We start from the raw sequence: 24,328 nt of genomic DNA, 5'->3' as shown, positions 1-24,328 counted from the left end.
GTATTCTTATATCAAAATCCAATCCAAAATATGCCGTGTGCTTGCGTAAGCATGAACCAACCAGTGTCAACCAATAATATCATGACATCCACCCATCAATCATTCTTCAGCCTCTAGCTAGCCACACCGGTCATATAAAACCAAACTTCACCGTTTCTGGGTCGTAGCTGACAGAGCAGTATGGAGAGAGATAGGAAGAGATGTGTGTTTGGATATCAGTGGGCAAAAACTTTGTTTTCATTTCCAAAACAATGTCGCTGAGGTCTAATTCATTCATCTCTACCTTGTCCTCCTCCTGATCTAACACCAGGTGAGGGAGGTGTGTGTGGAGCCAACAGTTCTCTGTAGCTCCGTATCTCGCTAAACTCTAAGCCCCGCCCACTGTTTAGCGGTCCAATCAAATGCAAACGATTTGATTTAAATCCCTCTTGTAACTGTACACCGCTCAAATATTCCGTTTCACTGGGAAATACGTCACAGTACAGAAGCTAAAGACGCTCTAACTTCCGTTTCAGTGGGACTTTAATGTTAACATGGAAGTACTAGCCTCTACTAAAGCTAGCTACTAGCCACATAACATTAGCTACTGTCCAAACCAGATGTGTTTACAACTAGACAGTGATGTCAGCTGACCAGATAATGGCTAGCTAGCTAACAAGCTGACATCTAAACACAAAAGCCATCAGATCAGTTCCCAGTCATAAACAGCACAGAAATGAACCGTGTGTATTCAGTTCTGTTGATACGGACAAGTTGAAAGTTATGAAACTGAATCAGCTGTTCTCAGCTATGTTGCTAAGAGCTGAGGACCTCCAATATGGCCGCCAGAGGGGGTGTTAAGTTTCAAAGTCACCCTCTGTATTATTAAGTGCAAGGCTGTCACAAAATATTTCTTTTACTGTAGAGCTGTGCGGTGTGTATCCAGCAGCACAAAGCTGAAGTACAGTAAAAGATTTTGAGGGAAATGTTGTGTGCTGCATTAGCACTTTGTTGTAAGAACTCAAAGTGAACTCACACTTCATTTCCATAAACAGCCGGGAACGCTGACTGTCTGTAATCCTGAGGCTGGGTTAATCTGCTGGAAGAGACGCTATCTGTCCCACTGAGAGACGTCAAGCTCTACTCTTCTGTTTCTCCTCTTTCCTCCTCTCCTCTCCTCCTCTCCTCTTCTTCTTCCTCTCCTCTCCTCTCCTTTCCTCTCCTTTCCTCTTCTCTCCTCTTCTCCTTTCCTCTCCTCTCCTCTCCTCTCCTCTTCTTCTTCCTATCCTCTCCCCTCTCCTCCTCTCATCTCCTCTTCTCTCTTCTTCTTCCTCTCCTCTTCTCTCCTCTCCTCTCATCTCTCCTTCCTCTCCTCTCCTCATCTCTCCTCTTCTTTTCCCATCTAACTCCTCTCCTCTTCTCTTCTCTTCTCTCCTCTCATCTCCTTCTTCCTCTCCTCTCCTCATCTCTCCTCTTCTTTTCCCATCTAACTCCTCTCCTCTCCTCTCCTCTCCTCTTCTCTTCTCTTCTGTCTTCCTTTCTTTCCTGTCTCTACCCCATTTTATTTTTTCCTCCTGTTTGTTCTCCTTTTCTCCTCCCTCCTGTTTTCCTTCGATCCGAATGAATATCATCGCTTATTTCCTGTTTATCTCCTTTACTTCTTCTCTTCCCGTCACTCTTCTCAATTTTTCTCCTTCAGACACCTACACACATGCACACACACACACACACACACACACACACACGCACACACACTGGTGTGGTCTCTTGTCTTATCTAGGCCTACCCACATGTGTCTGATGGATCACCCTCTTTAGCTAGCTGCAGGCCAAGCTACCCCCCCCCACCCCCCACATACACACACACACACACACACACACACACACACACACACACACACACACACAAACCAGGCCTGGGAGACCTTTACTTTGTGTGTGTGTGTGTGTGTGCACATCGGTTTGTGTGTGTGTGTGTGTGTGTGTGTTAGGATGAGGTGATACATCATACAGAAATGGAGGATGACAACCATTCATAGGTCTGTAGAATGTCCATTCCAGAAAATTTCCTTCCTGCAATGGTCACAGTTGTAGTACTACAGTGTACAGTGATATTAGTGGTATGAGTACAGTGGTACTACAGTGTACAGTGATATTAGTGGTATGAGTACAGTGGTACTACAGTGTACAATCGTATTTGTGGTACTAGTATAGCGGTACTACAGTTTACTGTGGTATTTGTGGTACTACTGCAGTGGTACTACAGTGCACAATGGTAGTTGTGGCACTGGTACAGTGGTACTACAGTGTACTGTGGTATTTGTGGTACTAGTACAGTGGTACTAGGTACTAGTACGGTAGTAGTACAGTGCACAGTGGTACTAGTGCAGTGGTAGTACAATGTACAGTGGTAGCAATGGTACTAGTAGTGTACAATGGCAGTCGGGGGAGAAGTACCATGATAGTACAGTGGTAGTGGTGGTGCTAGTACTGTGGTACTACAGTGTACAATGGTAGTGCAGTGTACTGTGGTGGCTGTAGTAGAAGTATAGTGGTAGTCATAGTAGAAATGCAGTGGTAGTACACTGTACAAGGGTAGTACAGTGGTAGCTGTGGTAAAAGTACAGTGGTAGTCATGGTAGAAATACAGTGGTAGTGCTGTCTTCAGTGGTATTTGTGGTACTAGTACAGAGGTAGTGCAGTGTACAGTGGTGGCTGTGGTAGAAGTACAGTGGTAGTCATAGTAGAAATACAGTGGTAGTACAGTGTACAGTGGTAGTACAGTGTACAGTGGTAGAAGTACAGTAGTACACTGTACAGTCCCTGTGTGTAGGCATTTCTGGGATTTGCAAGTCAAACAGGTTGAACTCCATTGGATTAGACCGTTTCTGCTGCTGATGACTGTTTTCACCTGGTTGCCGTGGAAGTGTCACGGAGCCGTCACTCAAAGTCGGATTCAGGCGGGTTTTGGAGTTTTCCCACGTTGTTGCCATGACAATTCAACAGCGATAACAAGTTGGAGAATTATTCCACTGTACAAACGCTGTGTGCCTTTTTCACATCTGCCACAGTGTTTTAATTATTGTTTTTTTTATTTTAATTATTATTCTTGGAATGGAAAAGACATTTGAGGAGGCAGAGAGCTTCTTTGAACAGAAATTGAACATTCATCAGACTTTGAACGTTGTTTTCATTTATTTCCTGTCTCGCTTTTAAATTCCCTCTAGCCTTTCTGCCTTTTTCCTCTCTTCCTCCCCTCTCCTCGTATCCACTCCTCCCCATCCTTTTGCTCTCCTCCCTTCCTCATTATATATCTTGCCACCTCTCTCTCTCTCTCTCTCTTTGTATATTTCTCTCTCTTTGTGCTTTGCTGCAGTCTTGGCCAGCGCGTGTGCGTTTCCATTATGTTCTGCCGTAAAAGTTAATTAAGGAAGGGCATTCCTCTCCTCAATGGATGACTCACCGGCCGGCTGCTTCGCTTACTCACGACCCGACCGGCCGTTCAGCTGGTTGGCTTGCTGATTCAGAGATGCGTTCAGGGACACAAAGAGAGAAAGAGGAGAGCCAGCGGGTCAGGAGGGAGGGAGGCGTGTCTTTGAAGTCTCAACAGAGAGAGGGGGGGAAGCCACAATGTAAAGCTAATGCAGGTAAAAGTGAGAATGAATGAGTTAATCATCCATCCGTTTCCATGCGGCTTCTTCGGGTTGCGTGTAGTCTACACCAGCAGCGCACGTGAGACCTGTTTGTGTCCACCCTGGTTCCACCTCACTTGTGTTTTAGCTGCGTATTCAGAAGCTTGAAGCACAAACACTCACAAGCAGAAACTGAAATGCATTATTGATATGGACGAGGGCCGACTGAAACGTGGCTGAGATGCTTCTGGTGTAGATTTAGGCTTTAGGGTCGTGTTTGGTGTGTGTGTTTGGTGGAGCTGACTATAGGCTAGAGTTCCATGACTTCTGATTGGAGGAGCTGACTATAGGCTAGAGTTACATGACTTCTGATTGGTGGAGCTGACTATACATGACTTCTGATTGGTGGAGCTGACTATAGGCTAGAGTTACATGACTTCTGATTGGTGGAGCTGACTATAGGCTAGAGTTACATGACTTCTGATTGGTGGAGCTGACTATACATGACTTCTGATTGGTGGAGCTGACTATAGGCTAGAGTTACATGACTTCTGATTGTTGACTACAGGCTTTGGACTCGCTTACCCCAAATGCCACCAATGTGGTAGAAACAAACTACAGTAGAACGACTGCAAGAACCCAGATTTGTCCCATCGGTCATCCGGTTACAAGCCCACTTCTCCAACCCCTTTTCTCCACTTTGCAGTTTACTAAAACACAAAGCGATCCTCAGAAATCCCAACGCCTGTGACTACACATGAATAATAAATTTCCATTATTTTCCTCGCGATGGGGAAACTGCAGCGGAAACAGTATTTTACCTCGAACTCTGTGAGCGAAGGCCAAACCAATTAGCCATACTCTGGTCTGCGGCCTGGAGAGATGATAGAGGGGTGGTGTGTCATTCAGATGATAGCCACGTCCCCTCAGAGCCGTGTCATTCAGCTGATAGCCATATCCTGACTGAGTATCTCTAAGACAAACACACCCAGAGGAGACAGAGCTGCACTGTCCAAACCAGTATATCTCCATTTTGTAAGGAAATTGTGCATTATGGCTATAATTCAATTTCAAAAAATGATGAATGAAGATGGTTGCGTCCTCTAAAATGTTGCTGTTTTGCAAGTAAAGGTCTACAGATCTCTCAAGTCTCAAGAATATTTAATAGTGAGTTTTACTTTCATGCCAACAATTACAGTATTTTATCTGTCACAGTTTTGAAAAGTCGAATATGACATTTTGTAATGAAACTCGTCTGGTTTAAATGAGGGAGGAAGGAAGTGAGTGAGGAGGGGAGAAAGGAAGGAAGGAAGAAAGAGATGAAGGAAGAAAAAAGAAAGAAAGAAAGAAAGATGAAGGAAGGATGGTAGAAAGAGATGATGGAAGGATGGAAGAAAGAGATGAATAATAGAAGAAAGAGATAAAGGAAGGATGGAAGAAAGAGATGAAGGAAGAAAGAAAGAGATAAAGGAAGGATGGAAGAAAGAGATGAAGGAAGGAAGAAAGATGAAGGAAGGATGGAAGAAAGAGATGAAGGATGGAAGAAAGAGATGAAGGAAGGAAGAAAGAAAGAGATGAAGGAAGGATGGAAGAAAGATGAATAATAGAAGAAAGAGATAAAGGAAAGATGGAAGAAAGAGATGAAGGAAGGGTGGAAGAAAGAGATGAAGGATGGAAGAAATAGATGAAGGAAGGATGGAAGAGATGAAGGAAGGATGGAAGAAAGAGATGAAGGAAGGATGGAAGAAAGATGAAGGAAGGATGGAAGAAAGAGATGAAGGATGGAAGAAAGAGATGAAGGAAGGAAGAAAGAAAGAGATGAAGGAAGGATGGAAGAAAGATGAATAATAAAAGAAAGAGATAAAGGAAAGATGGAAGAAAGATGAAGGAAGGATGGAAGAAAGAGATGAAGAATGGAAGAAAGAGATGAAGGAAGGAAGAAAGAAAGAGATGAAGGAAGGATGGAAGAAAGATGAATAATAGAAGAAAGAGATAAAGGAAAGATGGAAGAAAGAGATGAAGGATGGAAGAAAGAGATGAAGGAAGGAAGAAAGAAAGAGATGAAGGAAGGATGGAAGAAAGATGAATAATAGAAGAAAGAGATGAAGGAAGGATGGAAGAAAGAGATGAAGGAAGGATGGAAGAAAGAGATGAAGGAAGGATGGAAGAAAGAGATGAAGGAAGGATGGAAGAAAGAAAGGGAGCAAGGAGTGAAGGAAGGAAAGGAGGACGAGAGACAGACGGACAGTTCGGTCTGCAGAGTTGCGGCCAGCAGCCAGTCGGCCATCTTCCTAAACGTCTTTGTCCCAGACTTGATAATGGAAGGTAATGAAAGCCGAACCCTTTGATGTAAGTCTGATCTTCTCCTCTCTCAGCTGTCTTTCCTCCCTGAGCGCCCGCTCCTCACCTGCAGCTCCGACACGCACAACAACAACAACAACAACAACAACAACAACAACAACAACAACACAGAGGATTTCATTTCATTTCATTTCAGCAACAAGCACAAGTGGCATCGCACTTAGAAAGATCTGAAAACTACTGCTGCTGCTGCTGAGAGCCAAACACTCCACACTGTCTGGTCTGGAGTGTGTGTGTGTGTGTGTGTGTGTGTGTGTGTGTGTGTGTGTGTGTGTTGTGTGTGAGGCAGCCTCCCAGTCACCTCTTTCCTATTCTGTCACTCCTTTGTTCTCTTACAATAGAGCACATTCAGTCCATATGGTGTTAAAGCAGCTCTTCTCTGGCTTCTAGTGTGTGTGTGTGTGTGTGTGTGTGTGTGTGTATGTGTGTGTACACTTCACCAATGCAAGACTATGCTCTCTCTCATTCATACATGCACACACACACACACACACACACACACACACACAGTATATTAGGTGGCAAGATACATGTGTGTTTCTTCTCAACAGGGATGGCAGCACCTTACAGGTTAGAGAAGCTTATGACCGCAGGGTTGCAGGTTTGAATCCCAGTCCAGCTACGCTCTCCCGTAAATCTAGTACTACTACTGCTGATGTGCCCTTGAGCAAGGCACTCAGCCCCCTCACTTCCTTATCTCTACAGTATGTGTAATGTGTGTGTGTGTGTGTGTTGTGTTGGCAGGTAGTGGACTGCTCCTGGGACGAGACGGTGAAGATCTACTCACCTGCCTGTCTGTCTGCTGGAACACACAGTGCCGCACCGTAGAGTGCACACACACACACACACACACACACACACACACACACACAAACCATCATCACCATCATTTCCACCCAAATGGACTCTCTACGTTATCAGTCACATATTATTTTTGTTCATATTTCCATATTGAAAGGATTCGAAATGTTGGATTTTTATCATGAGAACTCAAATTTTCTTTCTGTTTGTTTCTTTTCTGTTTGTGTCGAGGGAATCAGCTGAGCGTGGTGTGATTATACTTTAGAAAAGCAGATAACGTGTACAAATGTGAAACAGAAAATTCATTCCTCTGTCGCATAATAAAGAATGCTTTCCTTTTAGCAGAAAAAAAAGGGAGGGAAGTATCATTTGAGCTGAAATTGAATTTGATGTATCAGAGTCCCCATAATAAGCCCGATTGTTTCCATAATAAATGCAGAAAAAACAAGATCTGCAAATGTCCTTCGTATGGTTGACAACACAAGTTCAGCTGAGTCTAAATGTATCATGTTCACTGAGATGTTTTACAGCTGTGTGTGTGTGTGTGTGTGTGTGTGTGTGTGTGTGTGTGTGTGTGTGTGTGTGTGTGTGTGTGTGTGATCCATGATATCCATGTCATTGTCCTGCTTTCCCTTATCTTACTGATATTCAGTAAGAACGGAGAGCAAATGTCATCTGTGACTGATACGACTTCACGGCTTAAATGTCACCATTGTAGTTGTGGTTGATGATGATGATGATGATGATGATGATGATGATGATGATGATGATATGGAACGTGCCATGCCTTGAATAAAGATGATGATGATAATTGTCAAAAATGCTATATATATTCATTTTTATTGGTTTATTATTTCATTCCAAAAACACACATGATTCTATCCTTAAAAGCACATCTATTTTTTTCAGTAAAGGATGTAAAGTGACTCATAAATCTAATAGGAACAGACTGGGTTCAAATCGTTTAATTCCAAAACATTTTACATTAATTTTGGAAAATTCACCTGAAATTCATCAGTTAATGTTTCAAAAGCACCAACGACTCTAAACTTGAAGCTGTAACTGTTCTCTATAAGGTCTTAAGATGACTCCTAACTCAACTTGTAATCCATGAGAGTAAGTGTCTGTGTTTTATTAAATGTCGGATATCTCATTTTGGAATGGAATCGTTATAATAAATGTGGCTTGGCAATCTGTCATTTCCTTTAATTTCATCCTCTGACACTTGAAAGAGAGTAATTAAATCCACCAAGGAGGTTGTTTTCCACACATTTAGTTTGTCTGTCTGCCAGCAGGATATCTCCAAACCTTGAAATCAATCAAATTGATTCGTTTTTTTGTAGTCATCTGGATCTGGGATTTCTGCCATTAGATGTTATCATTTTTTTGTTGTTGCCATAATTATGAAACCAATGGCTATAGAGACTTGATTCAAAGTCCCATGGGTATGTTTGCAGGGTCAAAAAATCAATAAAACTTAAAATGTAAGTGTTAGGAATGATGCGTTTAGGTGTAACAGCAAGTTGGGTAATTGTTGAGCGTTGGCACCCTCTTTCTTATTTGTCGTCTTCTCTGCCTGTTGCCTCTGAACAGATAACCCAGCTTCTCAGGGTGAGAAGTTAGGACGCTCTTCCTCTGAATGTTAAATACCAATAATACAATACTGATCCATGTCAATAATCTTCTCCTCCATTTTTGCATCCTACCATTGCCACTCCTCAAAATACATACGAATTGGGCCAATGGTGCTTAAAGTCTCCTGACAGGTTTCGACCCAGTTTCCACACACAAAATGCGTGTGTGCACCGGTTACCAGATCAAAATCGGCACTTTTTACGCACGCAACTACATTAATGACAATGCAAACTCTTGGAAAATAAGGCACTGAGTTGGCAGGTCGGTCCAGAGCAACATGATCTCATAAAAACGCAAAAACACAAACCAGGAAGCGCAATTTACGTGCTGTGGACACAAATTAAGTGAAGATTACGTTCCTCCAACATGAACTGGATTCTGTGACATAAAAAACACGAATTGGACACGACATTGTCAGCTAAAGGTCGACTAACAGTTAAGTTTAGGCAACTAAAACAACTCGGTTAAGGTTAGGGAAAGGCTTTGGTCATGGTTAAATAAGAAAAACGTTCGCTAAAAATTTTAATTCCACTCACGGTAGAAATTCAAACTCATCCGCCCCTCCACCACCCGACCACAACACCATTACTTTCCACTGACCTGCTCCAATGTGACTCTACCTCCTGTTTATAGTCGTGCCCCCTTCACGTCACCGTTTTGTGCTGGGAAAACTGAATTTTAACACTTAACATGCCACCAACACGTAATGTGGTGTCAACAAGTCGTGGTCATTTCATGTATTTGTGTCTCCATCAGTCTTCAGTCTTCAGCCGGACTGTGGAACAAGAGACAAATGATGAAGAGAGATGATGAGGATGATAATGAGGTGGAACGGCCCTGATGATGATGGTGATGATGGTGATGGAAGGTCCCATTTCCCCCAGAGGGGTTTGTGTTTTATTGACCCCACCCCCATCCCCCTCCTCCACTCGTCGTTGTAGCCAATCAGAGCTCGCTTGCTGGTGATGCGTAAAGGTTTCCCCTCCGCCTCCAGCCAATCACCCTGCAGGGAAAACACCATGAAGACAGATTCCCTACTCTACTTGTCATTTTCCTCTTCTTCTATCCTCCCTTATTTTCACCTCTCCTCTTTTTTTCTTCTCTTCTCTTTTCCTCTCCTTTACCCTCCTCTCCTCCTCTCCTTTCTATCATCTTCTTCCCTCTTCCAGCCCGTTCCTCTCCTCCCCTCCTCTCTTCTCCTTTCCTTCACTACTCCTTCCCATCCTCTCCTCCTGTTTTTTCCTTTCACCTCCTCTCCTGGCTTTACCTCTCCTCTCTTATCCTCTCCTCCATTCCTCTCATCTTCTGTTTTCCTCTCCTTTACTTTTTCAATCTTCCATCTTTTTCCTATCCTTACTTCCTTTCCTTTCATCCTCTCTTCTATTCCCCTTTTCCACTCCTCTTCTCATTTCCAGTTTCCTCCTTTCCCCCTGTTCTCTCCTTCTGTTCTCCTCTGCCTTCTTCCCTTTACTCTATCCCCTCTTTCCTCTTTTTATTTCAGCTATTCAGCCTCCTCCTTAGTCGTTTTCTGTGTGTGGGGGGGTTGATTTTCCCCGAACCAATCACTAGTGACCGACGTATCTGAACCGATCACTAGTGACCGACGTATCTGAACCGATCACTAGTGACCGACGTATCTGAACCGATCACTAGTGACTGACGTATTCGGTGCTCTGACATTATTTCAGTCACACTCTACATCCATGGTTAGCCAGCGGATTTACACTTCTGCACCAAGAATGTCGTCCATTTTCACAAAAATCTTGTTTTTGCAAAGACAATTTGTTGGTTAAGGAGGTGATTTCAACAAATCTATTCTGCGGAAACACCAATGAAAAACCGCTGCACGAACGGTTCAAACTTTAGTCCCGCCCACAAAGGCTCCGATTGGCTCGATTGTTTCTCCGAGCGAGAACAAGCCGCTGACGAGGGAAACTCTCTGAATCGCTCAACAAAATCTGAAAAGATGAGGATCCAGGAGTCTGGAACCAGGCTAGGATTTCTGGGTAATGAAGTACTTCAAACATTCAAAAATTCTAACAATTATCTCTCGCTGCCACTTGGGGCCGCCAAAGTGCGAAGCTGCCTACCGGAGCTTTAATTACGTCTGTAAACCATCATTCAGCTGTAGTGTTTTCTTATTTATTTCTCTCCTTGAATAGTGCATTAATTTGAAAACTCGTGTTAAAATGGACTCACACCATTTATCTGACTGTGTTTTAAGTTAAATTACGGTGGACTTAATCTGTTTTACCTACAGTTTGTGGAATAATGGATGTGTGCGTTGGGGTTTTTCCCTCCAGAGAGCGGTCCTGGTCTAAATCCTCGGCCCGGTCCTAATCTCTTAACGTCGAAAGCGTCTTCTTCTTCTACTGTCTTGGTGTGTTAATTGGAAGCTAATGGTCTGTGGTTGATAAGGGCGGATCTTCCTCCCTCGCGGCCTGGAAACTGATTTTCTGATGAAATATTTCAATTAAAATATTGTCCAAGCCATTTCCACGCCTGTTATGAATGATGCTAATGTCTCCATGTCTGATTGCTTCGTGGGGAGAGAGAGAGAGAGAGAGAGAGAGAGAGAGAGAGAGAAACAAAGAGAAATACAGAGAGAAAGGGAGAGACTTAGAAAAACACAGAAGAGGAGAGAGTGAACGAAAGGCAGAGAGCTAGAAAAACAGACAAAAAGAGAGAGAGAGACCAAACCAAGTGGAAAGAGAGAGAAGTAGAGAAAGAGACCTAGAGACAAAAAGAGAGAGAAAGAAAGAGAGACAGACTGAGAGAGAGAGAGAAAAGGGGGGGTAGAGAGACCTAGAAAAAACAGAAAAAGAGGGGGAGAGAGAGACAGAGAAAGAGAGAGAACGAGATGCAGAGAGCGATAGACAAACCGGGAGAAAGAGAGAGAGAGAAAGACAGGAGTGGGAGAGAAAAAGGAGAGAGAGGAAGAGAGAGGGGTGGGGCGAGAGAGACATGAAGAGAGGGAGAAAGACAGACAGAGAGGGGGAGAGAGAGAGAAAGGAAGGAGAGGGACAGATCTCGAAAGACAAATAGAGAGGGAGAGTGTGTGTGTGTGTGTGTGTGTGTGTGTGAGTGAGAGAGAGAAAGAGAGAGAGAGAGAGGGAGGGAGAGAGACATAGAGACAGAGTAGAGTCCAGGATTCCTTCACCTCTGGAGGGAAAACCCAGAAATAAAGAAATATTACAATCTGGAAATGAACAAACCGGTAAAGCGGGAAATGTTCATCCGGTGTGTGTGTGTGTGTGTGTGTGTGTGTGTGTGTGTGTGTCCGCTTCAGTCATTTACCGGTAGTGCTTTACACACACACACACACACACACACACCCCGACACACACACGCACACAGTCCTGTACTGTAGATTACAGTACTGCAATATGGATATATTTGAGAGAGAGAGGAGGGGAAGTCTATCAAAGTAAATGAGCTGGTCTCTCTCTCTCTCTCTCTCTCTCTCTCTCTCTCTCTCTCTCTCTCATTTCAGTTCATTTCAATCTGCTTTATTGGCATGAGAGCAAAGAGCAATATTGCCAATGATATTGCCAAGATAAAAGAACATGAAACATTGCTTGTCTCTCTTTTTCACACATTCTCATTCTAGGTCTCTCTCCTCTCTCTCTCTCTCTTTCTCAACGTTTTAACATGAAACCCTTTTGACCCTTCTCTCTCTCTCTCTCTCTCTCTCTCTCTCTCTCTCTCTCTCTCTCTCTCTCTCTCTCTCTCTCACACACACACACACACACACACACACACACACACACACTCCCCCTCTCTCTCTCTTGGGTACAAAGCCAAGAGGCGCTGCGGCAAAATGTCATATTTCACTTCCAGCGCTTACAGAGGACGACCTCCCTTTACTGTACATCTACTGTACTCTACTGTACTCTGCTGTAGTCTCTTCTACTGCAAGACATCTACTTTCTCTCTCTCTCTCCCTCTCTCTCTCTTCCTCTTCTCGTCTTCATCCCTCTGGACGTGAAAGGAGGAAAGAGAAGAACAAGAGAAGAGGAGAAAAGAGCGCAAAGAGGGAAAGAAAAGCCGCTGATGAAGTCTTATCCCGCTGCTGCGTGAATGGAAACTAATACAAAAAAATGACTGAATATCGCAGCTTATGAATGGAAGAACTGAATTGAAGTGAACTGAACTGAGCTGAACTACTGCAATTTCAATTAACGAGAAAGGAGCAGAGAGAGAGCGACCGGAGAGAAGCGTCAGCAGAACCGGACCGAGGATCTCCTCCTCCTCCTCCTCCTCCTCCTCTTCCTCCCTCTTTCTCTTCCCCCCTTTCAGATCGGACGTTTTGACTGAAAGCTCCTGAATGCAGATTGATTTTCCTGCCCAGACGGTAATAACTTGCGGGACGTTTTACAGCCGCGCGTCCTTCCCTCTCCTCCCGTTCCTCCATCCAGCAGCGGCAGCGCGTCGCGGCTGTGCGTAAAAACCAACCAACCCCCCACCCCTCCCCTCCCCTCCCCCAAAACCCCTCTCCAAACCCGGCTGTGAACGGGACCAGCATCCTCGCAGTACTTTTTATCCCTTGTTTTACTTTATTTTCCACCCGGTACCGGCACCATGGATGTGTGTAAGGGCCGCATGCTGGGGATCTCCGTGGCCGTTGCGCACGGTATTTTCTCCGGTTCCCTGAACATCCTGCTGAAGTTCCTCATCAGCAACTACAACTTCAACTTCCTCACCCTCATCCAGTTCCTGACCAGCAGCACCGCGGCGCTCAGCCTGGAGACCCTCCGGCGGCTGGGGAAGGTCGAGATCCCCCCCTTCAGCCTGCAGCTGTCCAAGGTAAAAAAAAATAAAGGGAATATTTTGGATTTAAGCAGTGTATTCCAGTGATTCCTGCCTCCTTATTTTGGGAAGTAGTGTGTTTTATCTTAAGTGATGTTGGGACTTTTTAACCTGCAACTGGCCATGTAAAAAACAGGCTAAAAATAATGGCTAAAACAGTCTAAAAAGTCAAGTTTCAGTGGTTCCCAAACTGCGGTCTTGGGACTTCCAGCGGTCCTTGTTTTGGAAAGTAGCTTCAAAAGTATTTTATACATGTATCATTAAATATTTTCCAGGTATTATTTACACACTAATGAAAGTTATTTTTTGTTACAATTACTAAATGAGTTAAAAATGACAGCTTTGTTTTCCGTTATTATCATTAGAAAGTTTATAGTGCTGTTCTTCCTTTACAAGGAACCTGCAACTGGGCATGTAAAAACAGGCTGAAAATAATAGAATTATTCTATTATTATTATTATTATTATTACAGATTTCTGTTTCTCAGTGACTCAGTGACATCTCAAACTGAATTTTTATTCTGCATCTGACCAATAAAGTGACCTGTGCCAATGTGAAAAAAGGGCAAAACGTTCTCAAGCTGCCACATCAGTACATCAGTGCATCAAAATAAGTTAATGTACAATGCACAGTTAATCTGCAGGGTATTAATGACTGAAAATTGGATAGAAATTCACACATTTGGTTTTAACATTTATCGTCTGTCAGTGGAATCATATGGTGATGACATGGTGATTTTGGGATATCATGATTCATGACAATTCTGCTGTCTGAACTGCTGATAACACGATATTTATATTTAAAAACTGTTTGACATCACACCTAACATTACCATTCAGTTCAATGGGATGAACATTAGTTTGATTATTTAACATGTGATTTTGCATATGTAAGCCATATCCATATCCATATCGAAATGATTATGGTGGGAGCTGCCCAGTAAAACCACCGTCTTCCACTGGAACAGCTGGTTTGAATTTGTGTGGCTCAAAAGCACCTAAATGTTAATTACTGAGTGAGAAGGTTCATCCCTGGTAAACCTTGGTAAAACTGCCTGTTGGCATTTTCCAGCTGGTGATTGGCTGACTGATTGATGGACTGATTGATTGAATGAACGAATGATTGACTGGCTAACTGACCGACTGACAGATTGGCTGACTAGCTGGCTGACTGATTAACTGATACAATTCATTAACTTTACTGGCACGACTGTTTATCAGAAACAATATTTCCAAAGCACTTTACAAAATGTCATTTGTCAAAAACCAACGCAGTCGTACTGAGATGATGAATGATTTGGTTTGAAAACATGCAATATACAATAGTCCATAATCATCAGGTCATCACACAGGAAGGAGAGGGCTGTGTTTCCTGTTACACTGCGAAAAATACAAAGATGTGAAAACCAAAATGGAAGAAAAAGACGATGAATTTGACATCAGTGGAGGTTCAATGATTCAGAGCCTCTTGGGAGAAAAAAATAAACCAGAAGCTGGAGGAAGAGCGAACCAAGCACATTAGATTCATTATATATTTCAGCATGTTCAGTGGTCATTACAGTAAATGTTGTCACCCGGTTTGATTATCCAATAACTTATCATATAATAACTTGAAATGTATTGTGTCTTCAGTGGTTGAAGTTCCACTGGTGAGTTATATTCAGAGCCCTTTCTTATCTGTGTTTTGTTGTCTTGCTGTTGTTGTGTAGCTGCTTTCTCCAGATGAGTCTCTCCAGTCGATCACACTGTGAGAAACGCCGGGCCTCGCTCCTCTTGAGAGTCAGCTCACTTTGGGGCGTTGCTGCCTTGCGGTATTTAAATACTTAAACCAATCAGAACGATGAGTCACAGTGTGCCGCCAGATTAGCTGAGCTGGTAAACAATGTTATGTATCTTAGCACATGAAAGCAATATTTACATGAACTTCATCCACAGCGATCCCCAATCAGATTTTCTTGATGCAACGTAGATGACAGCATGCGCCGCCATTTTTCGTTCAGCAACCAACATTCCTGGCAACCAACATTCCTTACATAAAACATTTGATTCGGAGCAAAAAAAAAAAAAAAAAACGTTGCCTTTTTTTCTGTTTTCCATTTTTTTTTGCTCCGAATCAAATGTTTTATGGTCACGATTCATCTCGTAGTTGGTTGGCTTGGTTACAGGCTTAAAACTCTTTATAGTATAAGGATTTTCTGAAACGTCAATGGAGGAATGAATGGGAAATTCACTTCCTGGAACCGGAGCCGTTCAAAAGTGGGCGGTCACTGTTGAGCTCTATAATAGACTAACAAAGTGTTTTTTTCAAAGCGGTCGAGCGGTTGTCGTTGTTTATTACCGGAGAGTTTTCCCTACCTGTAGCCGCCGGGCCGCGGCGTCTCACGTTTCACTCTCGAAACGGTTAGCCAATCGGAACAGAGGGGTCGTTAATATTAATGAGCCTTAAAGACACGGCGACAGAAACGGCCTGTTCTTGGTAAGGCTCAGAGAGATGCTGGAAAATGAACGTGGAGAAATGGATTGAGAGTGTTTTTGGTTCATGACACCACACACACAGCTTTGAATGGACCTCAGGACACAAAATAAAACTCTGGAGAGTGGAGAATATGGGACCTTTAAGGTGGTTAGACAACTAAAACAACTTGGTTAAGGTTGTGCCTCCTTCATGGAACCGTTTTATGCTGGGAAAACAGAATTCTAACACTTTTTAAAAATTTGGTGTTAAAAAGTCGTGTTCATTTGTGTGAGATCAGGTTTAATTCATCAGACCGGCTGACATGCACATTGATCTTCTTCCCTCTGTGTGTGTGTGTGTGTGTGTGTGTGTGTGTGTGTGTGAGCAGGAGTTTGGCAGTGTGTGTATCCTGTCCACGCTGCAGTCCACGCTGACGCTGTGGTCCCTGCGCGGCCTCAGCCTGCCCATGTACGTGGTGTTCAAGCGCTGCCTGCCGCTCTTCACGCTCAGCATCGGCGTGTGCGTGCTGCGGAACGGCGTGCCGTCCGCCGGCGTCATCACCGCCGTCATCATCACCACCGGGGGAGCCGCGCTGGCCGGTAAACACACACGCACGCAACACACACACACGCACACACACACACACACACACACACACACACACAAAGATGCTGTCTCTCTCCGATTGGGTTTCCCCCTAGTCTCTCTCTCTTTCATTCTTTTCCTATGTCTCTCGCTCGCTCAATTTCTTGATTTCTGTCTTTTTTACTCCTCTCTCTCTCTCTCTCTCTCTCTCTCTCTCTCACTTTTAGTCTCTCTGTCCCTCTCTCTTTTCACCCTCCCTCTATCTCTCTCTCTCTCTCTCTCTCTCTCTCTCTCACTTTTAGTCTCTGTCCCTCTCTCTTTTCACCCTCCCTCTATCTCTCTCTCTGCCTTTCTCTGTCTCTTTCTCTCTCTGTGTCACTTTCTCTCTCCCTCTCTCATTTCCTCTTACTTTCTCTCATAACTCTCTCCATCTTTTTCTCTGTCTCTCTCCCTTTGTCTCTCTATCTCTCCCTCCTTTCCCTCTTTCCTCCCTCTCTGGTTTTTACTCTCTCTCTCTCTCTCTATTGCTCAATGTCTCTCCCTCTCCCTTTTTGTCTGTCCCTCCCTCTTTTTTACTCTCTCTCTACCTGTCTCTCTCCTTCCCTCTCTCCCTCCCTCCCTCTTTTCTTCTTTCTCTCAAATTCTACCTGCTCTCTCTCTCCCTCTCTCTCCCTGTTACTCTCTCTCTCACTATTCCCCTCCCTCTCTTTCTCACTTTTACTCTCTCTTTTTACCCTTTCTCCCTCCACCTCTCTCTCAATCTCCTTTTCTCTCTTTAACTCTTGCAACAATAGAAAATACAAAACAAATGGCCCCTAAAAGCATTTGTTTTTCTATATAATCCCAGTTTCGCAGTGTTTCTGGTTCTATATAAACTTGTTTTTAATATTTCTTTACCTTTTGGATCCTATAAAGATCCTTCAAGCATCTTTCCCAGCAGTAAATTCTCATTCCTGCTCATTTTCCCTAATGATCCTGAAAATCATGAGCAACACCTACAGTCGATAATTCATTTCCTGACATAATCTCCATCGCTGTTTGTCCATTAACCCGGTGGATCTCAGCCTGTTTGGTCGTAATATGATTCGATAAATGTGCAAAATTGACGCAAATTTACCGTTCTGTCATAAATCTCTGCCTTTTCCCCTGTGAAATAGTAAATATTTGCAGCTTCTAGGCTTCTTCCAATGATTAATCAAGTAAGATAACGTCAAAAGAGAAAAGAAAAATCATCATTTAAACACCATTTTGCATGTTTACGCCTGAAAAAGTGGATCACAAGCGGCTGAGAAGCGCTACATTAGCCAAAACACTTAAACACTTGATTTTAATTGGTGTCACCCTAATGTAGAATGGACTTTTTAATGTTTGGTGTGGGTGTTGAACCTTTGTGTTCATTATCTGGAAGTACTTATCTGCACACACACACACACACACACACACACACACACACACACGTACATGCTCTTTCCCAGTTCCTTGCAGGCTGTGATGTATTTGTTCTATCTCTTGTTCTCATTATCTGTTGTTTTATGTCTTGTTTTTATCTGCTTTTTCATGTCTTCTGTTTTCTGTGAAGCACTTTGTGACCTGTTTGTTTAAAGTAATGAACCTCTTCAAGGGGATTATGGCATTTATGCAACAATTACCAGCTCATGTGTCGTGACGGAAGCGTTTTAGTGGACATGCATGAGAATAAAACATAGGTAGCTCTGGATGATACAAGAGTTTTTTAATATTGCACTGATTGGCCTGAGGGGGGCGCCACAGAGTTTGTTTAATTGTCTGTACGTCACGCACGATATCTCGGACGCCATTGATCGCATTCAGATGAAACTTTGTGAAATTATGTGTCTCATTAGGCTGCTGTGTTCTGCCAATTTCAAAACTTCGGTAATTGGCCTGAGGGGGGGCACCACAGTGTTTAATTATCTGTATATCTTGCACCTCCACCTCCTCCGCCTCACAACATGAAGTAACATATTTTCTACTTATTGCCCTGCTACAACTCTGCATCATTCGTTGGGGACGACATTTCCTAAACGTTTAACATTTCCTGTTTACTTTTTGCATTTTTAAACGTACGACTTGTCCGTCTCAACAGAATTCAATAGACCTGGTTAACTGATAAATTTGCTTGATTTTGTGTTTAGATAATGTGCGCTTGTTAGCTAGCTAACCATAGCATCTGGTCAGCTAACCATCACTGTCTTGTTGTTAACACATCTGACACATATCTCCACACTAGCTATCTAGGAAGCTAGCGTTAGTAGTGGCTAGTAGTCAGATGTGGTCATTCACACTTCAAATTTAGACTATTTTTGACACAAAAATTACCAAATTTTACGAAATATTCAGAATCGTCACGAAATATTCAGAATTGTCACGAAATATCAGCGGTTTTGATCCAAAATACATCAGTATTGGCCTGATCCAAAAACTCATAGGCACCCGGTCAAATCTTATTGGATATTTGACTAACCAGAAACTGAAACTGTGAAGTTATATTTAGCTTGTTGTGTATTTTAAGCAGGTGTGGGTGTGTTGGTTTATGCCGTCTCAGTCTGTGTGTGTTTCCAGCCTACATACACACTCAGCACAGGATTAACTCTCCCTGTCGTCTTTCTCCCTTCTCTTTCATTCTTCCACTTAATTCAACACTTGTCTTTTCCCTTCCCACATTCAAACACCCGCGCCTTCTCTCTCTCTCCTTTTTCTTTTTCCTCTCTTTTTACCTCGCTTTCCCTCCCTCTCTCTATCCCGCCTCTTTCCGTCTCTTTCGTCATCTTTCCCTCTTTCTCATGGACCTTTCTCGCCTCTTTCGCTCTCTCAATCTTTCTCTACACCTCTTCCTTCGCTTCTCCCTCCCTCTCATTCTCTATATACACAAACACAAAATTTCTCTCTTTCCACTTTCCTTCCTCTTCCTCTCTTTACCTTGCCTCGCACCTCTCTCCTTTCTCCCTCTTTTACTTGTGATTTGATTACATACACAAACACACATACTTTCTCTCTCTCTTTCCTCCCTCTCTCCCTCATTTTCTTTCTTACCTCTTTGCCTAATTTTTTCTCTTCATCTCTCTTCCTCCTCTCTCTTTTACTCCTCATTCGACTCTCCCTCCTTCTCCACATACACAAACACACACATACTTTCTCTCTTCCCTCCCTCTCTCCCTCATTTTCTTTCTTACCTCTTTGCCTAATTTTTTCTTCCTCCTCTCTCTTTTACTCCTCATTCGACTCTCCCTCCTTCTCTACATACACAAACACACACTTTCTCTCTTTCCTCCCTTTCTTCCCTCCTTTTCTTTCTCTAACCTTCTACTCTCCTCTGTTTTTCTCTCTCTCCGTCCCCGCCAGGCGCCGGCGATCTGACCGGCGATCCGTTTGGTTACGTCACCGGCGTTTTGGCGGTGATCATCCACGCCTCCTACCTGGTTCTGATCCAGAAAACCAGTTTGGACAGCGGCCACGGCCCGCTCACCGCCCAGTACGCCATCGCCATCATGGCCTCGCCGGTAATGAACGTTAAGCAAGGCACTAACACTGCCGGGGTTAGGGGTTCAATTCCCACTGTGCATTAATTTGGATTCAAATGTATGTTGTGTTTGTTTGCAATTACAAGGTTCAATTCCGCGTTTTTCGCTTTCTCTGCCCCTTCTCTTTTCTATCACTTTGTCTCTCTCCCTTTTTTTTCTCTCTTTCCCTCTGTCTCCATCTTTCTCTCTGTCTCTATCTCTCTCTCTCCATGTCTTTTCTCCATTTCTTTTTCCTTGTTTCTTTCTCTCCTGTTCTCTTTCCTTCTCTCCATCTTTCTCTCTGTCTCTCTACCTCTCTCTCCATGTCTTTCTCCCTTTCTTTTTCCCTCTTTCTTCATCTCTCCCTTTCTCTTTTCCCTCTTTCTTCATCTCTCCCTTTCTCTTTTCCTTCTCTCTTCGTGTCTCTCTATCTCTTTCTTTCACTCTGTCTCTCTACCTCTTCTTTATCTACCTTTCTCTTTTCTCTTTTTTCCTTTGTCTCTAACTCTTTCTTTCCCTCTCTATGTCTTTCTCTCTCTCTCTCCCTCTCTCGCTGTCTTTTCTCCATCTCTCTTTCTCTGCCTCTCTACCTGTTTCTCTCTTTCCTCCGTGTCTTCTTTTTCTCTCTACCTCACTTTCTCTTTCCCTCTATCTCCATGTATTTCTCTTTGTCTCTCTGCCTCTCTCTGTCTCTTTTTGTCTTTCCATCTCTCTCCATGTCTCTCCACCTCTCTCTTTCTCTCTCTTTCCCTCTGCCTGTCTCCGTCGCCAACCCTTCCCACCCACCACCTCTCCCCCCACCCACAGGTGCTGCTGGTGTGCGCCATGATCTCCATGGACGCGATCAATATGTGGTCGTACGAGGGCTGGCACAACCCCAACATCACGGGGATCTTCGTCGTCTGCATCGCCATCGGCTGCGCCATGAACTTCACCACGCTGCACTGCACCTACATCAACTCCGCCGTCACCACCAGCTTCGTGGGCGTGGTCAAGAGCATCGCCACCATCACCGTCGGCATGCTGGCGTTCAACGACGTGGAGCCGACCCGCCTGTTCATCGGAGGCGTGGTGGTCAACACGGTGGGCTCCATCACCTACTGCGTGGTCAAGTACTTCGAGACCAAGAAGAAGAGCATGTACCAGGACCTGGAGGAGGCCGGGAAGGACGGCTCGCTGCCCGGGGAGCCTTACCGGGAGAAACCCCCGCTGAACGGCGCCGGGCCCGGTGGCGATGCCGCGGTCCAATCCGAATCTGGGCGACCGGAGAGAGAGGGAGCGCCCGGAGGTGACGGGGAGGAGGCGCGGACCGGCTTGGCTAACGGAGAGTTGTGGACGGGAGATGGAGGAGAAGGAGAAGGAGGCGGAGGAGAAGGAGAAGGAGGAGGAGGAGGAGGAGGAGGAGGAGCGAACCCCAAGTTCATGACGGACAAGGAGGCGGTGGAGATGCAGAGGGAGCACCTCCACAGAGAGAGCGCCCCCTCCGGCCAGGCGGTCAGTGACAGCTACGTCGGCGTGTGGAGGTCCGTCAGACATCTGCAGTTCATGAAGAAAGACACTTTGCTCGATAACATGGAGCAGCAGAGTCCCTAAGAGCAGGAGAGAGAACTAGAAAGACACTAGAAAACAGAAGAGCGAGGGGAAGAGGGAGGGAATTAAAGGTGGAAAAACTGTTGATGGAGCGAATGGAGGGGCAGAAAAAAAACCCCGAGGAGAGGAGAGGAGAGGAGAGGAGATGGGTTGAATAAAAACACAAATACCTGGAGGCAGAGGACGACAGACTGAGGCTCTGTGTCCGTCGGGAACCTCTTTCTTTAGCTGGCACCGCTGAACAGATGCTCACGGGAAGCACTGGTCATGGCTGCTGCTGTTGCTATGAGACTATCGAAAAGCCTCTTTGAAGCTCTGCGCTCTTTTTTGCTAAAAAGTTCAAACATTTTCAACGTGCGCGGCTCTGTGTACTGAGAACAGACTCTTGAGCGGGCAACAGCAAGCTCTTTCCTTTGTTAATGAAGAGAAAAACGAGTAGAAAAAAAGGAGGTTCCCGGAGGAGATAGAAGACAGTGGAGGGCAAACTAGACGAAAACTGAATGAAAACTTTTGGGAGAAGCTGCCTGTGAGTGATAACTTACTGTATGCCTTGTCTCCTCCAGCTTGGTCTCTAGCCATGGCATGGTGTGATTAGGTTTGGTTTGCATTTCCATTGATTAGCCAGGTCTTGAAAAAAAATTAGTATATTACCAGTCGAGTCAGAGGACAGCAAAACAAACAGCAAAAGTTTCAGGTTTGTTATTCCTCTCCTAATTACTTTTGCGAAGCAGATATACATTTAAAGACTCCATGAAATAGCATCTTTATGTAGGGGCGGGATCATTCAAAAGTGTAAACCAATGGGATATCAGGGAAAGAAAGGCAGTTTTATTTGATGGGAGGGGCAGAGGGGCGGGATTGTTCAAAAATCTGTGATGGTTTTATTGGTTGGAATTTATATTTACGCCTCCTGGTGCAGAATGAGGTCATTAAAGATGCTCCAGTTTCCCAGGAAGTAAAAGTAATGGGAGTTCATTTCATGGGGACTTTAATAACTGTCTAACTGTTAGAACAAGAAACCGGAAGCTGTTAATCCTGCATGTCGGAGCTCACAGACCAGCTTTATCCAGGTTTGGACGGGTTGTGAAAGGTGATTGGCTCAACTGTCGTCCAACCAAATTTGGCCTAGTTTTGAGACTTTGGAGACCCTGTCAGTGCCGTGGCATGGCTAGACCGAGGCCAGAGGAGACAAGACGTTACCGTTAATGTAGGATTGTTTTACTGCAACTATACCTCCTGCTCCGACTTTAAAGGCAGACTCAGCAAGTTGTGATGGAAAATGTAAATCGACTAGTGATTACTCCCCTAAACAAGAGTCGGGATCCTGAGTATTTTTGGAAACGCATCTGGACAAACTGACGTCACATTTCTGAGACTGCCTTTAGGCTTAATGTGGGCTGAAGAGATTAAACACACTGTTTTCAATCATATTGAGACTATAGGGCTGGGTATCGTTTGGAAATTTGAGATACTGGTACCAAATTCATGCCGGCGGCAAAACGGTACTTTTCTCAATACCTATGTTGAATAAAAGCTTATTTTTGTTTTCCCAGCTAAAATAAATAACATTTAAACTCTTAAGTCTGAAATTTTATACATTTATTTTTCTCCAAACTATCAGATTTAAACCTTACTATAACTATTAAAGCTTAAATTTGAAATATTTACAACTGTAGCCTTCTCCAGACGACATTAGTATTACCAGGGGAGGTTGGTAAATTAGATTTTGCCCATGCACATCAGTATTTTCAGCTAGTCATCTGGATCGTTTTCTTGTCACAAAAGTTGCATAATCAAATTTAGTGGAGGAACAAATCTTCTGCACACTTAGGCCCACGTGACTTTCTTTATTTAACCAAGCTTTCAGTCTATTTTATCATCAGTTTTAGTAAAATGCAGCAAGACTTTGGGCTGTCTTACTTACTTTGCGCAAACCAGAGATGCGTTTGAACGAGCCAATCAGCAGTCACTTCAGGAAAAAGAACAAGTATGGTGATTGGATGAAAGACGATGTAAGATTGACCATTAAAGTACCAAAGTTTGGCACCGAACATTTCACATTTTTCTGTAGTTTTCTGTCCTGACGTGATGCACCAACCGTCGGTACCCAGCCCTAAATTAGACTCTCTCTCTACCAAGTGACATCTATAGTTGGGACTTGACCCAAAATGGCCGTGTGATGTGAATAATTCCTCCAGACATTTCCTCTGTTCCCCCGGCCCACGCGTGTCCCTTCAAAAAGACTTTGCGTGGGATCATTGACAAAGTTTATTAGAAATCGTCTCCGGGCGGCCTCGAGGTGGACAGATGGTCTCCTCACTCGGAGAACAGTGGTTATGTTGAAACCTGTTATTTGTTGTTATGTGATGTCTGGATGCCTGGATTCATGAAGCAGCTCTGCCTGAAATTACACAGGAACAAAAAGTCTGATTTCTAGGTCTTTATGGAGCAGATCTGAACTTTTTTTTTAGATAAGATTCTGTATAGTTTCTTCCCGTTTAGACCACTGATATGTTTAAAAAATAGATGAAGCCTCTGTTCGTTCCTAAAATGCTGACGATGCTGCTTCTGTGTGGGAAATTTTGGGTAAATGAGTCCCAAGAGCTTGTACTCAACTCCACCAATCAGAAGAAATGTATTAACACAAAGAGTAAATTCTGGCTCAGTTGCCTTGATCCAAGATGGTGATACGCCAGCAAAGAACTCGTAAATTATGTTCCACTGCCTGATTTTGACAGCGAAATCGAAAGACCCACAAGATCAAATTAATATACATTGATTGCTGATTATTAAAGAATTACAAACATGATGAGTTACTTAATAATTGACACTTTTTCTCTGGTTTACACAGCTACAAAAATCGGATCTGTGCCACAAAGTATTAAGCAAATCAAAACCTTTTTGTACCTGTGTATCTCTAGCCAATGCTTAATGCTGTCTGTACTTGTATTGACGCTGCATTTCA

General features: G+C 43.8%; 2 protein-coding genes across 5 annotated transcripts in view; both read left to right on the top strand.

Annotated features, from left to right (window-relative positions):
• pex7 (peroxisomal biogenesis factor 7) overlaps positions 1-7,373 on the top strand; it is a 49,547-nt gene extending 42,174 nt beyond the window's left edge. Inside the window, exon 10 of the mRNA XM_078289819.1 lies at positions 6,716-7,373. Within this exon, the coding sequence (XP_078145945.1) occupies positions 6,716-6,799 (84 nt within the window). The 3' untranslated portion in view covers positions 6,800-7,373. The remainder of the gene's footprint in view (positions 1-6,715) is intronic.
• A 5,615-nt stretch (positions 7,374-12,988) lies between these two features.
• slc35d3 (solute carrier family 35 member D3) lies at positions 12,989-21,366 on the top strand. Of its 4 annotated transcripts, none has more exons than XM_078290052.1 (5): positions 12,989-13,213; positions 16,059-16,269; positions 19,616-19,773; positions 20,581-21,061; positions 21,164-21,366. In XM_078290052.1, exons 1-5 carry the CDS (start codon positions 12,989-12,991, stop codon positions 21,364-21,366), a joined length of 1,278 nt encoding a protein of 425 aa, XP_078146178.1. The 4 variants fall into 4 exon arrangements, with proteins under 4 accessions (XP_078146178.1, XP_078146177.1, XP_071772122.2 ...); XM_078290051.1 differs by having other exon boundaries at positions 21,131-21,366; XM_071916021.2 differs by having other exon boundaries at positions 20,581-21,090; positions 21,193-21,366.
• Positions 21,367-24,328: the final 2,962 nt, after the last annotated feature.

The sequence above is a fragment of the Centroberyx gerrardi genome, chromosome 18 (genome assembly GCF_048128805.1).
Source record: "Centroberyx gerrardi isolate f3 chromosome 18, fCenGer3.hap1.cur.20231027, whole genome shotgun sequence".
NCBI classification, from domain to species: Eukaryota; Metazoa; Chordata; class Actinopteri; order Beryciformes; family Berycidae; genus Centroberyx; species Centroberyx gerrardi.
The sequence above is the reverse complement of the archived record's forward strand: the minus strand, read 5'-3'. Positions and strand labels throughout refer to the sequence as shown.